Genomic DNA, 17,543 nt, shown 5'->3' on the forward strand with positions numbered 1-17,543 from the left:
TAAAACAGACTTGTACAAACTAATGGATTTTCAAAATCCGTAACTAAAACTAGAACTAGAACTACTTGAAAAACAGTACTTAGTTGACACTCAACAAACCAGATTGGTACATGACTGCTTTGCAACCAACCCATACCAGGATCGCCAGAAGGTAACTCCAAGACCAGCGATTACCAAACTGGGCTCCGCAGAACAACACTTTCTTGGGTGCTATACTGTTAATGCTATCTTTACTATTCGTCTTTAGTTTGCAATAGCCGTGTTATTGTGCGGCGCTACATTTTTAAACATTGGTCTATGTCAGGGCAACTCAACCATTTTTGTAAACGCCCAGTTACAAATTTGCTTGGCTCCAATAAAACTCTCATGAAATAACTTACAGTCACACCAATGTAATGTGGTGTAACTACATACAAAATACGGTAGAGCAGTATCAGCAAAAGCAACAAGCGAAATGTATTTTTTTCCTGCTAGTCCCAGCTAGTGGAAGACTTTTTCAATTCTTGCTAGTTCTCAAATCTTGGTCTTAAAGTGGTGATAGCGAGTCGTAGGCAGTGGTGAGGGTTTTCACTTGTCACAAAGATGCGAAATCTTTTCCGGTATAAAGTTTGAAAACGCTGACTCACAGCTATAAGTAGACCCAAACATAGTGAGAATGATGGAGTTAGTTTAGATTGAAAAAGTCCGGCTGCAGCACTGAAAAAGTACTTCATTTGATTAGCACTGGTCTATGTTTTGGTGGTGGTCACTGGGCTCGTGCACTATAGAAAAACGTGGGTCATATGACCCAGTGAATGTCATGGTAACAGAATGAGTTGGTAGCACTTGGTAAACGGCTATTGCAGCAATTAGGCCAGTATACAAACCTATGTTGGCGCTCCGAAAAAGTAAACGTACATAGTTACCGACATACCCGTGTACAGAAAATGCTCCAATGGCACCGGCCTTTTCAAAGTGCTTATGACGAAAATCTTCTTTTTCTTCGTTCTTCCGACCCAGTTGGCGAATTCAACCGTGTTCGGCACCGTCGCGCTCAGCAGGATAACGTTGCAATGTTCCGGCAGCATGATCAAGACCTCCTCCCATACGACACCTCTCTAAAAATCGAGACCATAAAATCGATTCTACACAACTGAGGCAGAGCTGTACAACTAGAAAATTTTTGAGTTTTTACAAATTAGATTAGAACCAGCACTATAGCTACACGGTACACAGTTTTTTTTCCAAATAGGATTACAATTAGAATTACTGATATCTCGAAAATTTGGAAATTTAACTAAATTCCAAATTAGCAAGAAATACAACAAAAATCACATCAAGTTCATGTCGAATCAGAATTTATTCTTATTCAAGCATGAGAATGGCCAATGTCTGTACACCGAGCTAGGCTTATTTAGGACTATGCAATTCGCCTGTAGCATTTTCACGAAAACCAGAAATTACATTAGAATCAAAATTATATCATATTATCATTCCAAAAGTTAGACTACTATTAGATTACTGGCATTTCACTTCAATTAGTCTAATTACACAACTACATAATTAAATAATTCCAAGTCTGGACCGAAGGAAGTATTTTACAACAGTCTGAACATTGGCAAAATGAGTGCACAGATCATGTGACGAGGTCAGTAACAAAATTTCTCATCTTTTTTTCAGTAGTAATGGAGGCCTTGACTACATGTGATACTTAAGCAGTTGCTTTGTAAGTACTTCCCATTCTATTTGATAGAGTTTGAGGCAATGCCAGTCACTTTTTAGACTTGAATTTTGAGGCGTTCATCACTCTGTTGTTGTAATTATCGTAATATGAGTGCGTGAAATAACCCCTCTACATTACGGCAACTGGATAAATTTACAAAACTTGCACCTATTTGCAGTGTCGTCAATTCATTTTTGTTAGTAATAGGACGTTGTATATTTTGTCCTAGATTTTTTCGTGGCACATACACCGACTCATGATATACATACACTTACACACTATCTGTGCATATGCAATATGCATACCATGATTGCATGATGTGCATATGCCGTTGGATAAGGGAGGTGCAGATATAGCAGGGGTGGGCAAACTGCGGCTCTTTCAGCCTTTGATTGTGGCTCTCTAATGATTGCACATGCACATGTAGTTTACCTACAGTAGTTGAACCTGGTTATAAATTGATGCATTCTGTTGCATATTACTAATATACGTATTGTTTTAGTGTTGTTTCTTTGCTTATGGTATATGGAAGACTTGTAAAATATAAGAGCTGGCGACACAACAGGGTTAGAACTTTGCAATTGAACTCTCGAATCGAGTTCACATAAACATTTCACCAGCAAAAATGGTGCCTGATCAAGGGATCATCAATGATTAATCATGCAAGCGCGAGTCACAATCATTTACGGGTAAGCAATGGTCAATACGGCTCTACCATTTCTATTGTAAAAGCTAGCAAGATCTGAAGAGTTTGGCCAATAAAATTTTATCGAACGATAATTGCAAGAAAAGAAAGTATGAACTGGAAAATAGAACAGAAACTCGCAGCGTCATTACGAAAACAAACACCAAAACTTTGCAGGAGTTACCCAACGAAGACAGATTTACGGAGTAATGAGATTACCGAGCTGAAATCTTCCTTAAATTCGCATCGGCACTTGAAGGAACTGCTCCGCACTGCTCTGGCGTTATGTTATATCAGCCTAATTCAAAACACCTTGCATCCCAGGTGGAGACGTACCGTATCACAACAACATAATAAACTTCAATTGATAGCCTGAATTTCATTGTGAGTTAATAAATTTGTATTTTTGAATTTTAGTGTTGTGGCTTTTTTAAAGCTAAGATTTTTGATATGCGGCCCGCAGAACGAGCAGGTCTTCCCACCCCCGAGATCTGACTTTTTAAGGCTTTTCAAGTCTTGCACCACTCCTTCATCCCAATCCCGGTAATGCTGAGCGCCAAGAGGGTAAGTCATGGATACCAGTGTTACTAATCAGGCCTTTGGTCTGACCTGGCCGGAGATTGAACCCACGACATACCGATCAAGAAGCCGGACGCTCCTCAATTTGCAGATTATACAATATCAACATAGTTTGGCTTCAGATTTTAGATTTTTGATAACCATTCATTCACTCACCTCTGAATCGTTGATGTAATGTACTTCATCGAAAATCACCCATTCCAAGTCTCTGATCACTTCTGATCCGTTATAAAGCATCGATCTGAATTATGTATCATCAAGTGTCAAAACTATTTGGCTAATGGCAAATCCTGAATGGTTGTAGCAAGTTTGAGGTGTAAGCAACCAAATATAAGTCGTATAAGCAGATGCAATCTAGTTGGATTCAGAGAAGTTTTTGCTATTGATAAGCCCTGACTAATATACTATTGACAATATCATTGAATTCGCAAAAAGCATAAACGAATATTATAGCAAAGGAAAAACAATACCTTAAAATCTCGGTCGTCATAATGAGACAAGAAGCTTCAGGATGTAATTGCACATCTCCCGTGAGCAGCCCGACGTCTTGAAACGTAGTTTTGAAATCCCTATACTTTTGATTGGATAACGCTTTGATAGGGGAGGTGTAAATGACTCGGGTCATGTGCTTCTTCGAGAGCGCAATCGCGTATTCCGCCACAACGGTTTTACCTGAAAATGTTTTCAGCTTACGTTACGTATTTTGTCCCTAGATGTCCAATTAGACTTATCAGTACGGTAATCTAATTCTAATCTAATTTGTGAAATGTTTCAATGCTTAAATTTCATTTTAACTGAATTACTGGTATTCCTGAAAATGCTACAGGAGAACTGTATGACCATAGTGCGAAACAGCTAAACTTGGTGTATAGACATTTGCTGTTCTCACGCATAGAAGAATGAACTCTGGTTCGACATGAACTGAACCTGATTACTAATTCGGAATTTAAATCAATTTCCAAGTTTTATCGAATTCAATAATTCTAATAACAATCTAATCTGGAAAGAACTGTGTGGTTATAATTCTAAATCTAATTTGAAAAAGCTGAACATTTTCGAGGTGTCCAATTCTTCTGACCGATGTGTTTTTCTACTCCATGAAATCAGTAGGTCTATTTCGCGCACCTGCAGAAGTATGAGCGGCGACAAACACACTTTGATGATTCTCCAGGCATATGACGGCTTGCTTCTGGAACGTATCCAGCTCAAAAGGATACTAAACGGAAATGATAAAAAACAGTTCTTCATTAGCAGGTGTGGATGTTATGTTGAACAATGATTTGTTACCTTGTGTGCCATGTTCGGAACGATTTTGTGAAATTCAGTCATTGGTTTGCTGATATCGATTTCCTCGGCCCACACCTCTTTTGCTAGCCTGAAAAATGTTAAGGATTGGGTATCAGGGGCGTTTCGGATGCATGAAGTCAACTACTACAAAAAATTTGTGAATTAAAACTTTGCTAAAATAAGCTAGAAGATTTTCTTGTGTTAGTCAGAAATAATATTGAACTGATCATTGCATATTAAATAATTCAAATCATGGGATTAGCATGCTTTTTAAGCTTTGTTTAAAGCATTTTTTCTCATGTTCAAAGAAAGTTTATTACTAGTAATAGCATTAGTGTAGCAACAGATCAGAATTGACCGTACTATGACATTCTTATTCAAGTCCTTACTGAAGATGAACTGCAGCAGTCCGTGGGGTATCTGAGAGATTGCAAAAAGGGATTTTCGGAAATTTCATGTTCATACTTGACAGTTTCACACAATACTAACAAATCAGATTATAATAACTATTTCCAATGAAAAAGATTATCTTGAAACATAGCATTTCAACTTGCATTACTTTTTAGGCGAGCTGTCATGTCCCAGATTGTCCTGCTGTTTTTCCAACATATTCTCGAGAGAGGCACTTCTTGCCAAAGGCTGGCTGTCTTCAGAGGGATTCTGAATCACAATGTAATGTTTCCACTTGGAACAGAATATTGGATTGAGTAGTATCAAGTAGTACATGTACAATGTACACCAAGAACTGTTATGTACAATAATCACTCATACACCGATATGAGTGCCAGTTAGTCGGCATGCATTTTTACTGAAATCTTGAAACAGCCATGAAAAAGGCAACAAGGTGTGAGTTGGTGACTCTTGTATTAAGTAATTAAACATATATCTCCACCTAGAGAAGAAAATATGCCCTGTTAGCCAAAGGTCATCAATTACCGTTGAACATAGCAACGCAATTATCGGATGATGAATATAATATATCTGACCAGGTTTCTATTTAGATTTGAATAATTGAAATTGGCAATCCTTATATTTCCAGTGGGTTAGGTATTGTGTATGCGTCCAATTAAAATTAATTATGGCCTTTACTGTATATTGGTAAGAGGCCAAAAATAAGTAAAATTCACTTTGATTGAAATAATCTATCATGTATGCTTATAATATTTATATTTAGAAATTTCGTTTCAAGACCAAAAATATCTTCAAACATCAAGCTACATATCCTTGGAGTATTGAGGTATGAAAGTCTAGAGTTACATATGTATGGACAGTAATTTAACAGAAATGTAATGGATGTGTCAAATGACATCATACATGTGAAACCAGCTTACAAAACAGCTTATACCTGCAACTGTGTCTCATTAGTACTTATGACATGGTAGGGATTTGATAGTGATTCGAAATTAAAAATAGTAACAACACAGAAGTCGAGATCACACAGATTTTTGAATAGGGAACCACACACACGAGGCTCAAACAGTAATTGCGAATGATTCACAACAGAAGTCCTCGAGCAATCTTTTAGACAATTCCGAGGCATAAGTGCTTATGAAACTTACAAGTGCTGATGGCTAATGACGATTTAATTACCTTTTCACAACAATGAGGCCAACGATCAAATTTTCAAGTCAGGATTTGGCAAGATCAATTTCAAGTCACATGACATTCACTTAATCATAAATTGCATTCACAAAAATCTTCAAAGCTACCTTCTCAAAGTTTATAGAGCGGGCTGCAGGTGATTTGTACTAATATGTGTCATTCCAGCTGATTAGGAAGTCTGCAGTTGTGATACAACAAGCCATCTTCTTGGTATACTGATTTTGCATGAGAAATTGAATTTTACAAAGGGATTATTTCAGTTAGTGAGTCATGACTTATACAAATGCCGAAATGTTGGCCAACAAAAACGAGGGAAATTGAAGTAATATAGAAGGGATCGGAATAGTAAATTGAAAAATTTACTACCCTGAGGCTCACATTAGTATTAAAGCATACAAATGTCATGATGTAGATGACATAAACGCATGTGAAAATCAAGAGCAATTATACAAGGGCAAGGTCACGTTCGCAAGTGAATAATTGCCCGTAACCGCAATAAACATATTTTTAGTGTCCTCCATGTGGATTAAGAGTGTCAAGTCCTACAGCTGATTTCTGGGAAAACTATTCTGTATGTCTCCAAAGTATCAGTGAATATTTCATATCAAGTGCTGTATGTAGAATAGCAGAAAACTCTTAATTATTAAGTAGGAATAGACACTATAGGTCAGGGGCATGCAACTCATTCCCCCTAGACGATATCAGTAACCTGGCTACCATCCGATTACCATATGTTGAGATTAAAATCATTACATAGCCTTGGTGATGATGTAAGATCGAAATAAGGAATGTATTTCAGCAAAGACTGTCTTTTACACATTTGCGCACAACAATGATATACACATACAGCGTCTTGCTGGTCGTTTCCAATATCCTTCTCTTGCAGGATCCATTCGTTAATCACATTGTCTTCGCTGTGAATAAGGTCAGAAATATTCAAAGAATCTGAAAGCTTCCCCAAGCCTGAAACAGAAAACGTAATGTCTATGGACAAATTTCCATCATGCACTGAATTCTATGCCTGAAGCCAGCTTTCGAAAATGGACAGAAACTGAAAATTGGTCAGTTTTTACAATCTGGTTGGCATATATAAATAATTTGCGTCCGTAAATCTACTCATCAATTCGCGGATTAACTTATGGGTTAAGTATGACAAAAGAGATAACACTTTCATATAAAATGTCAGTGATACAAGCCGGTCTGATGAACAAGATGACAGAAAGAATTATTTCAGTAAGTATATTATATCTTAGAATTTACAGTATTTTAGGAAAAGCTTCTTGGAGGTACAGAACTTCTATATACAATTGAATAGTATATTCATATTGAAATGAACCTGAATATTTTTTTAGGAAAACATTAAATTAACAGATGACGATTGCTAATTTTTGATGTTTCAGTTGCAGTAGTTATCCATCTCTGGATAAAATGAATGGTAGTCTGTATTACAATGCTGCAAAATATCATTAGCAAGTAGATCAGATCACATGAGTAAAGGAATTCAGTCAAAATCTGATAATGAATATACCACATATGATTATCGAATCGAATTATTGAATTTCTGGATAAATTGTAATGTTGCGCCGGTAGAATGTTTGGTGTCACAGGTTTTGTAATATAATCTGTATGTTACTGATTCCTGCGCAAGTTCACGCATACCTGGACACTTCGTGAATTAAATCGAGCGATTCACAAAATTTTGGTTCATTTGAGTCCAATAAGGATCATTTGTTCACTTAATGGAATTATGGATTCATAACTTTAGGTATTTACTGATACAAAGTCTGCATAAGCAAACTCTAGTCAATTATGGAAAATGATGTGTCAATTACATGTTATTCAAAATGATGCTGTATAGGATTTAGCCTGGGGCTGTCAAATTCTTAACAAAACACATGTAGAAATCACAGTGAAATCATAAATCTATTAAAATATAGTTTCAAAATTATAAGAATCAGATGTGGATCGCAAAACGTATAGTTATATGATTGTTGACATTAATCCCTGACTTTTGTCCTTGTAGGAAAGGATTTAAATTGATTTAGAAGTAAGACCAGAAATTCTGATAATTATTGGTCATACCAGAAGAATTGTTGATAATAGGTTTCGCTGATCTCCATTTGGGCTTTTACAGCCTGCAGATATTAAGCATATTCCACAATAATAAGAATTTAAATTTCTCTCAAGCACATCGGCAATGGATTTATTTATAAGTTCGACCTCAGCGTTGCCAGCAGTTGACAGTTTAGTTGAGAAGGTAAATGCAATGAGCATATTGATAGAATATCAGTTGGTAAGTAGGAGGGTTTGATTTCATATCAATGGAAGCAGTCAGTATTGAGAAACAAGATGCAAGGTTACTTTGAGTGGTTGGTACACACTGTACATTGCAAGCATATCTATTACTTCCTGTTGCAGTATTTTTGTAGCCAATCCAATGCATTCACCCCATTCAAGTGGAAGTTTGCTGGCATCTGTATCAGTTGATGTCAGACACGCTGATAAAGAGATCTTTTTTCGAAAGCAGCATTGACTGACTGGTATTACGGTTGCCAAAGATTTTCAGAGGTAGATGGCACAATGACTTAAAATGAACACTTCATTATATTTTCGAATTATGACCGACCAAAGAACAGCTGTGATAATGGTACTAAGAATTATTGAGTGATGTATGAGAAAACTTTATTAATCTAAAATCTCCAATCTTGTGGTGGTCATGATCATGAAATAATGATCGTGCAGCACAAGATCACAACATAGAGCAGCACATAATAGTTGTTTTACCCATTTTCGGAAGTGTTCTAGGAATCTGTAAATCAAAGCAACCCACTTGTTGGTATATTACATAGAGACTCAGACTGGGACTGGGGATTTTCTGACTCTCTTAAACAATTCCGCCCAAAGGTATGTCAAATTTGGGGCTGGAACACCCAAAACTCAACTGTGCCAAATATACAGGTTTTTACTGTGTAAGTGTATGTATATATACTTTACTAGTAACATCATATTTAGTTGTGTCTTTGCACTAATTAATAATTTTGAAAATTCCTTTTTTTTTTAAGTTTCAAAATGAGGTTACCAATACTTATCGTGATATGGTGTGTGGTATTAGAAGATGTCACAGCAAGAACACCGAAGAAGTCCATAGAAGAATTCAAAATTGCTCTTCGTAGATTCGCTGCATACCTCACTTATACGACAATCAACTCCGGCACAGGAAACATGATTTACTCTCCTACCAGGTACCAATCATATGATGTATAGTGTATATATATTAGGGGGCTTTAAAAATAAATGGATTCTATATTGCAATGCTTTTGATAAGATGAGGCTTGGGTATTACAAGCAAGATGTCCAAAGTCAAATGAAAGTGATCAATTACTCTCCAACATCCACGCTGTACAGTACACACAAAATCGTATTGGTTCAGCAAGTGCCATCCCTTTGTAATGTCTTTGAGCGTGTGAATGACTCTGGACTTAATAGGTTTATTGGGAACTCTCTATTATGATGGGAAAAGATAAAATACCCAAAATCTGATTACACCTACTTCCGCACTTCAGATGTTCTGATTAAATACTTGAAAACCCGTATTTAAAAGATAGGAACACAGGAACCTGTGAATTTCCTCACAAAATATCTCAATAGGTAAGCACATATTGTTGTTTGATTACCATCTACGGCAAGTTGTACCTTTGTGGGTGTTGATTGTACAAGATCAGCCTATCGACAACATTTCAAGGTAATAGACTAACAAACTCTGCAATCACCCCAAACCTAGTATTCTTATAGAAATAGGACATTATAAATTGTTGTACTTGTTGTTTGTCACTGAGTATACACCGACTAATGATATACATACACACAATATGTACATATACATACCATGAGCGCATGAGATTCATTTGCTGGTGGACAAGGAAGGTGCAGATATAACCAAAAATAATAATCTCTTCAGTATTGTGACTTTCAAGTATTAAAAACCAATTATCACAAAGACTTTATCTTCAGCTTAGCCGAAGTACTGGGAATGCTCGAGGCCGGTGCAAGAGGAGAAACCAAGAGTCAGATTCAAACTGCTATGTTACTCCAGTCAGCAGATGCGGAATGGGTGACAAACCTGGGCAATCTGTTTAGGTAAAAGTCAGTATACAATTGAATAGTATATTCATATTGAAATAAACCCAAATATTTTCGGATGACACTCGTCAGGGGTAATTATCAGCAACTAGTAGAGAATTGGAAAAAACAATGTTTATCAACAATCGTATCACCAAATATATGATTGTTGATATACAATCTTCTTTCCAAGTCTCAGTCAGACGAAAATATTTGGATTTATTTCAATATCAATATACTATTCAGTCGTATATAGAAATTTTGTGCTTTCAAGAAGCTCTTTAAAAGTCAGCAGTAAATCATGGTACTCATTTTCACCGACATAATGGCATATGTGTGATCAATGTCGGAATACTGTCACGGTAATTCAGCTATGAACACTTGCACAGATCAGTGATCGAGCAGAACCATAAACAATATTTTTTCGATAGGAAAACCGGGAATAGGGTGTTTGATTTGAAAACACCAAAGCGACAAGACAAAGCGCTTGTAACTATGGCAAATAAAATGTACATCCAAGACCAATTTGAGATAATACCGGATTACGCCACTGAATTGGAGCAACACTACGGTGCGGAAGCAGAAAACTTGGATTTCAGTCTTCCATCTAAAGCAGCACAGAAGTAAAGTAGCACTAATTGCACATTATTTCCATCGTTTAACATGGCACTGGTTTCAAGAATAAACAAATGGGTTCACAATAAAACGGGAGGGATGATTCAAGATTTGGTAAGCCCCGATGATCTGAATGAACTTACTCGCCTTGTTCTGGTCAATGGACTTTACTTCAAAGCAAAATGGAGAACCACGATGAAGCTACAAGGACAAAAGGTAAGCAAAACATAGTACCAGTCGCATCAGTAGTAATTCGTATTTGAAAGGATTTATAAGCATCAACGTTAATGACAGGAACGAAATTAAGTATTTTAGAAGTATATTGATATAATATTGTGATTTCATTTTAATTACCATACTTTGATTTGACCGACAAATATCATACACAATTGAACTTGTTTGCAGACATTCAATGGTCGAGCTGGAACACAGCAGGTTGATTTCATTGGGGAAAAAATGAAGATTCCCCTGAGACTATCAAGGGGCGTGCAGACTGTTTACCTTGATTACAAATCATCTATTGGTACATATATGGTGATCAGTGTGCCTCAGGATAGCTATGGTAAATATGGTGTTTTACAGAAAAATTCTTTAAAACGGATGCAACATAATGAGCTATGTCAGTTCAAACTATACGTAAATGAAGTAATCTACATATATACTATATTATACTTATTATCGAACTTGTCTGGACATGTATACATCATTCAACTTTTGCAGCATGGTCCCAATTCTGGAACTACAACAATCTGTTGAACTATTTTGGGACCATAACAACAAAGCCAGCAGCAAAAGCGGTATTTCTTAGTATGCCTAAATTTGAACTGGAGGAGGCCATTGACATGAAGCCAGTGAGTATCTAATTATCAAAGTCAAGAAGTTTTGTATTCTTGCAAGAATTAGCTGTCGAAGAATGACTGCCATAGCAGATTAAAATTTCTTCAAATTGCTCTATAATGCCAACGCACCATATAATGATACAATGTGATTACCGTCCGCATATAAAATCAGAAACTTTGCAAAACGATCAATGCGGAGAAAAGGTTTGTATTACGTTTCCCAGACACTTTGGCAGCACTATTGCGTATTTGAAATCTGGCATCTCTTCTTAATATACTGATATACTTGACTCATTCTAGTGAATTTATTAATGAATGCAATTACCCAAACAATTATGTCTGGAAGAAGTTCTTTCAAACAGGAGAATCTGAATTTTTTGCACAGATATTCCACTCGATGAGAATTTATGATATGTTCGACACTAATGCTGCAAATTTCAGTGGCATCACCACTGGTGAAGACCTTCACGTATCAACATTTAAGCACAAAGCAAAGATAACGGTTGATGAATATGGTAAGAAATCAGTATTTCAGTTGTAGATCAGCAAATGAATATTCCAAATCAAGGACATGTAATATTCAATCCCAACCTGCTTGTATTGGAATTTAATGTATGAGACATGATGCTCACTATCTTTGGCCTGAATGAAGTAGCTTAATCATTCATTTGAGTGGGTAGCTCGTGCATAATTGAACAGAACCTATATTAAACTTAGGAACATCATTTTTCTCGGTTGTCTTTGATCATTGTTTTCTGATTATGTTTCACAGAGTTATAACATCTTATAAAATACTTCAAATGTTTAGGTACCAGGGCCTCTGCCGCAACTCTTGTATCACTTCTTGCAAGATCAAGCCAAAGGGTTCATCGTGTGACTGTCAACAAGCCGTTCGTTTTTTGTATCGTCCGGGATGGACACATTCTATTCGTTGGGAAAGTTGCTGACTTGAATTAAGCCAATTGCGCCCAACTTCAACCAGTTCAAGCGACAAACGAGATATATCACATATCGTAACCACATGATAATGACTAGAATTCCACAGCATTTACTTAGAAGAGCTGCTATCTATTGCAAAACGAATATATAGACCAGGGAGGAGGGGGGGCAAACTGCGGCTCTTTCCAACTTTGACCGCGGTTCTTCCACATGCGTTTCGCCATTTTGCTAGTGAGGTTTAACATGATTATAAATTGATCGATTTTATTGCGTAACAACAATATGCGTATTGTTTTCGTGTTGTTTCATTCCTTATGCTTTACGCAAGACTTGTAAAATTTAGGGGTAGGTGGCACTACAGGGTTAGAAATATGCAATTGAACTCTCGATTCGAGTTCACATATACATTTCACCCGCAACAATGGATGCCTGGTCATCAACCAATGATAAATCATCGTGTTCAACAATGAACTTGATAATTAATTACGCCAGCGTAGGTCACAATCATTGCCGGGCTAGTAATGGTGAATATGGCTCTTCCATTTGTATTGTAAAGGCTAGCAATAACTGCAGAGTTTGGCCAAGAAAATGTGGTTGAGATTAACGAGCTGAAATCTTCCCTTAATTCTCATCAGCACTTGAAGGAACTGCCCGTACTGCTAGAGGTCATAACATTCCTATTTCAAACACTTTGCAGCCTAGGTGGAGACACACCATATCACCACTCACCACACAATAATAAACTTCATTCGATAGCCTACATTTCATTGTTATGTCATAAATTCATATTCTTGAATTTTTGTGCTGTGGCTCTTTTAAAGCTAAGATTTTTGATAAGCGGCTCGTGCATGAAGCAGGTCTGCCCACCCATGGTATAGACTATGTGCAAATTCAAACATATCTGTGGTGAAATACAAATGCTAGTATTCAGGATATTTTGAAATTAAACAGATGATTGAAATAGCAGGATCAAAGAAATTGTTCTTGCATTGCGTAATAGTGCATTTGCGACTGCTCTCCTGAGGTTGAAAATCTATTTTTCACAGCAGATGTCAGATTAGCAAGTCATTAAAACCATACGTTCACAAATATTCCTTCACATTGCTTTCTTTTACTTTACGTTTTGAAATACCAATGATTGTTCGAAATGTGATGATTTCATACCCAATCATGAGTCACATGTTGAGTAAGCTTTCAATTGCCTGCATCCTGAATAATGTTATGCTATGTTTAAAATGTAATGCTTCAAATGCATATATTTGTAATATTCAAGTTCATGATTTTAACGCACAACGCGTTGTTTTAGTTAGATATTACTACATCAGCTTGTAACTTTTTCTTGATCATGCCATTTCTTGGTTTTTGCAGATTTAGATTCACATATTATTACATATCGGTTTTTCTAAACATTGACAAATATCGATATCGGATTTGGCAAGACAGCAGACACAATGGCAAAGTATTTTTTAATATTAGTAGCCCTTGTTATGGGATATTGTCGGGGAAATCGGATATACACCTTGACTGCTTCTGAGTTTCTGAACAGTAGAACCCAAGATACCGAAATTTACGTACTAGACAGCAACTTCACAACCAATGGAGATAGTGATGAGATCTACACAATCGAAAATGCAACTTCAACGACTGGGGAAACCGCTGATACGAGAAGTACCGGAAAAGAAACACATTTGGAAGAAATAACAATGGACGATGTTGATGACTTTCGGGGAAAATTGCGCAGATTTGCAGCCAACTTTTACAATCAACTGCGAAGAGTGACAGACGAAAATCAAAATATTGTCTATTCACCAATTAGGTAAGAATATTATAAATTGAAATGAGTGGTTATGAAAAATAGAACAACGTTGGAAAATTTGAAATTCTTTAAATACCACTGCACGATAATAATCTAAGCTCATCATTTAACAGCATTTCTCATGCCTTGGGAATGGTGAACACAGGTGCTAGAGGGAACTCTTCAACACAAATCAAAAAGAGCTTTCAACTAGAAGCAGATACCAAAGACAGTTATATCGATGCAATATTCAAGTATGATATGTCGATTAATTTGAGTCAAAATATTAATACAGTAAACCATAATATTAATGATTGGTATGATTTTAAAATTAATTGATTTCATTTTCCATGGTAACAACTGGTGACGGTGTGCTGTGTGTGTAAAGCAGTTGTTTTATCCATAAATAGTTTGATGAGAAAAGAGATTAATGCCTCTAATTTTTGTTTTTCTTCAAGGAATATTACTTTCAAAAAGTTCAACGGCTCGTTGGATTTGGAAATCATGAAAATTATGGTTGCGAGAAGCTACATACAAAGCTCATTGGTCGTGCAGCCAGATTTCATAGACAACATTCAGGACAAATACCATTCTGATGTGGTGTCTGTGGATTTTGACGACTCAAAAAATGTAACAAAACGGTGAGAATAATCATCATTTACTAACTTTGATACCAAGAATAGAGAAATTGAACGATACGAAAGAATTCAGTTCTGGGTATAGAGTAAGTCTTTTAAAAAAAAATGCCGAATTTAACTGGCGGGAAATAGCACTGGGAAGCAAAATACCAACATTATCTGACACAATTTCAATGCAACTATCGCAATAACCAAATTAAAATGGTCAGAAAAAATCTGGTACAGTATAATCTCAGGTCGGACTAAAAATTAATTGAGTCTTTATCTTCAGAATTAACCAATGGGTTGAAGAGGAAACACAGGAACTCATCAAAGACTTGATAGCGCCAGGAATAATCACACCCTTTACCCAGGTGGTACTTGTCAACGCTTTGTACTTCAAGGCACCTTGGGCAACTAAATTTGATGAAGATACTCCCCGTGACTTTGCAACACCATCTGGAAAAGTTACAGTGCCATTCATGGATGCAGTGATCGAGTGTCACCATGATGAAAATGATCACTATGTACAAATTGCAGTTCCTTACAAAGACGACAAAACTTTTTTTGTCATCATTCTACCGCATACAGCAGAACGTGAGCAAATTTTTATGGAAAGATACTTTAATTAAATGCATTGAAGATTATTACTTATTCACATTGTGACAATTCGACACATGGAATTTCAGCACCCTAGCTTTGACTTTAGTACATTTATACTTTGCTTTAATGCTTGGTAAGTAATTTCCATAGACTGGGGTATGAATTCAGGTATAAGAAATGAAAAATCTGTTTCGCATTGTGAAGAGATAGAGTTTCTTGAAGAGTGATGACTTGAATATCATTTCAGACATGAAATTATTTGAAAGCGAAGAAATCATTGAAGAATTCTTCGAAGGACTACCCCATAGAATATCAACTGGATGGGGCCGTCGGTATATAAAACTATTCCTGCCAAAGTTTTCGGTAGATCAAAGCATAAAGGCAGATAAGGTACAAAGGACATAGCATAAATTCAGTCACAATCCGTGTGTGAGAGAGGGCGGGAGATGATTTAACTTAGAGATAGCACAAAAACCATGTAATTCAATCATGTAATCGATCATGTATTCATTTTTTTAGATATTGAAGACAATGGGTGTGAATGATATCTTCACTGAATCATTGGCCAATCTGACTGGAATATCGGAAGGATTATTTGTCTCCGACTTTGTTCACAAGGCAAAATTAAGTGTAGATGAAAGAGGTGAGTTGGCACATTTTGTCGCTCTTGGGTTGACATACAAAATTGAATTCAATTTTCGGTAAATTGTGAGTACGTTTGTTGTGTTGTTATGAGCAGCGGTCGTTTACAATATTATCCACTAGAATTTAGTCTACCCAAAATCTCTAACTTGCAATCCACTCAACTGTAGGAGTGAAATGAGCCGGTAAAATTACGAAAAGAGACATTTATATAGCTTATCTACTGCGTGTTTAGTCACTGTGTGAGTCCTCAAATAAAATCACAAATCCAAGATGACATTTATCAGCTCTACCTGACAATGGTGTTATCAATATACAATAAATAACAATTGTAACATTCATAGTCTCGTGATCTGGCAGATAGGGCTAAAATTTCTTTATATTCTATAGTACTTTTTTATAACAGGCACTGAAGCAGCTGCAGCGAGTGCCGCTGTCATGGCTCGAAGATCACTCGTGGACGAAGTTTTTGTCAACCGCCCATTCATTTTTGGAATCGTTGAAACTGAAGGAGATATATTGTTTATGGGAAAAATCGTTAACCCGTCAGGGAAATGAAAGAATACATGATGAAGCCTTGCTAACTTTGTACCGTACTCAATGGAAGTCAATCTTGGATACATTTAGCCTCAATATTCTACTTGGTACATGCTGCCGGACAGTTACCAGTTTGGAAAAGCATTTGTAATAGTGCAATTTACTATATAGAAATATTCTAGGTTTTCTGAGGCACTGTGTACTTATTTTGTTGCAATAAGATATATACCCTAGCTATAAAAATTGACAATTTATTCTGATGCATGCATCAGTTGGGTTTAGCCTATTTAATGTAATTTTAAAATCAATTTGGTATTATTGAGAGAATCAAGAGTAGACTCTTTTATGCAATCTTACCGTAAATTGTTCAATGCGCATTGCTGATAACTGTAATAGCAATGTTGAAAGCTTGAATAATTGTTGGTGCATAACATATGATACTAGCAAAACATCGATACGCTACATTGATTTGATAACACTAATTATTTCATGTTTTTTAGTTTACGATTTGGTACATCAGCTCACATTTGAATGATTGTAAGATTTGATGCAGATATTCCCGTAAAATTATGGCTACTTTGACCTACTGTGTTGACTTTCGTGCAAAATTTCTATATGGTAAAACTGAAGCTTGCAGTATTTTCTTTTAATATAAGACATTTTTCTATGTGTAACTTTATAATGGAGCGACATGAAATTTATCAATTGATGCATGAATTTTCGCAATGTATAATAAAAAAACTTGCATGGTGTCTAAATTGTAAAAAGCATGATTTCATACAGTTTGGTGCAAGTAGCGCATGAAATTATGAAAATTTCATGAAAAGAGGTAAATAGCACGGATGGTATTTATCATAAGGAAAGAGCACATAGAAAGTCATCATAAGTAAGATTACCTCTAACTGGTGTATGATTGGACCCTCAACTGTTATTGGTTTATCTAATAAACAGTATGCATGACACAATACCTATACGTAGAGGA

At 36.2% G+C, this 17,543-nt stretch overlaps 4 protein-coding genes across 4 annotated transcripts in view; 2 read left to right on the forward strand and 2 right to left on the reverse strand.

The window, feature by feature from the left end:
- Nucleotides 1-17,543, reverse strand: part of LOC145459247 (uncharacterized) — a 116,134-nt gene that overhangs the window by 92,133 nt on the left and 6,458 nt on the right. The window lies entirely within an intron of this gene.
- LOC145459226 (superkiller complex protein 2-like) overlaps nucleotides 1-17,543 on the reverse strand; it is a 49,349-nt gene that overhangs the window by 12,766 nt on the left and 19,040 nt on the right. The window contains exons 7-13 of the mRNA XM_080337866.1: nucleotides 6,703-6,818; nucleotides 4,813-4,913; nucleotides 4,254-4,341; nucleotides 4,092-4,182; nucleotides 3,437-3,638; nucleotides 3,123-3,207; nucleotides 914-1,097 (exon numbers count right to left, since the gene is read on the reverse strand). Coding sequence (XP_080193992.1) covers nucleotides 914-1,097; nucleotides 3,123-3,207; nucleotides 3,437-3,638; nucleotides 4,092-4,182; nucleotides 4,254-4,341; nucleotides 4,813-4,913; nucleotides 6,703-6,818 — 867 coding nt within the window. The remainder of the gene's footprint in view (nucleotides 1-913; nucleotides 1,098-3,122; nucleotides 3,208-3,436; nucleotides 3,639-4,091; nucleotides 4,183-4,253; nucleotides 4,342-4,812; nucleotides 4,914-6,702; nucleotides 6,819-17,543) is intronic.
- LOC145459246 (glia-derived nexin-like) lies at nucleotides 8,400-13,736 on the forward strand. The gene is made up of 9 exons (XM_080337893.1): nucleotides 8,400-8,423; nucleotides 8,918-9,097; nucleotides 9,867-9,992; nucleotides 10,406-10,597; nucleotides 10,655-10,805; nucleotides 10,995-11,151; nucleotides 11,310-11,440; nucleotides 11,814-11,943; nucleotides 12,237-13,736. The coding sequence occupies exons 2-9, from the start codon at nucleotides 8,925-8,927 to the stop codon at nucleotides 12,383-12,385; spliced, it is 1,209 nt and encodes a 402-aa protein (XP_080194019.1). The 5' UTR covers nucleotides 8,400-8,423; nucleotides 8,918-8,924; the 3' UTR covers nucleotides 12,386-13,736.
- On the forward strand, nucleotides 13,819-17,313 carry LOC145459240 (ipis-1-like). Its single transcript, XM_080337888.1, has 7 exons — nucleotides 13,819-14,183; nucleotides 14,297-14,416; nucleotides 14,621-14,803; nucleotides 15,072-15,376; nucleotides 15,630-15,772; nucleotides 15,902-16,025; nucleotides 16,431-17,313. The coding sequence occupies exons 1-7, from the start codon at nucleotides 13,819-13,821 to the stop codon at nucleotides 16,580-16,582; spliced, it is 1,392 nt and encodes a 463-aa protein (XP_080194014.1). The 3' UTR covers nucleotides 16,583-17,313.

The sequence above is a fragment of the Botryllus schlosseri genome, chromosome 16, assembly GCF_051294905.1.
Source record: "Botryllus schlosseri isolate E-star chromosome 16, Bs_hap1, whole genome shotgun sequence".
NCBI lineage: Eukaryota > Metazoa > Chordata > Ascidiacea > Stolidobranchia > Styelidae > Botryllus > Botryllus schlosseri.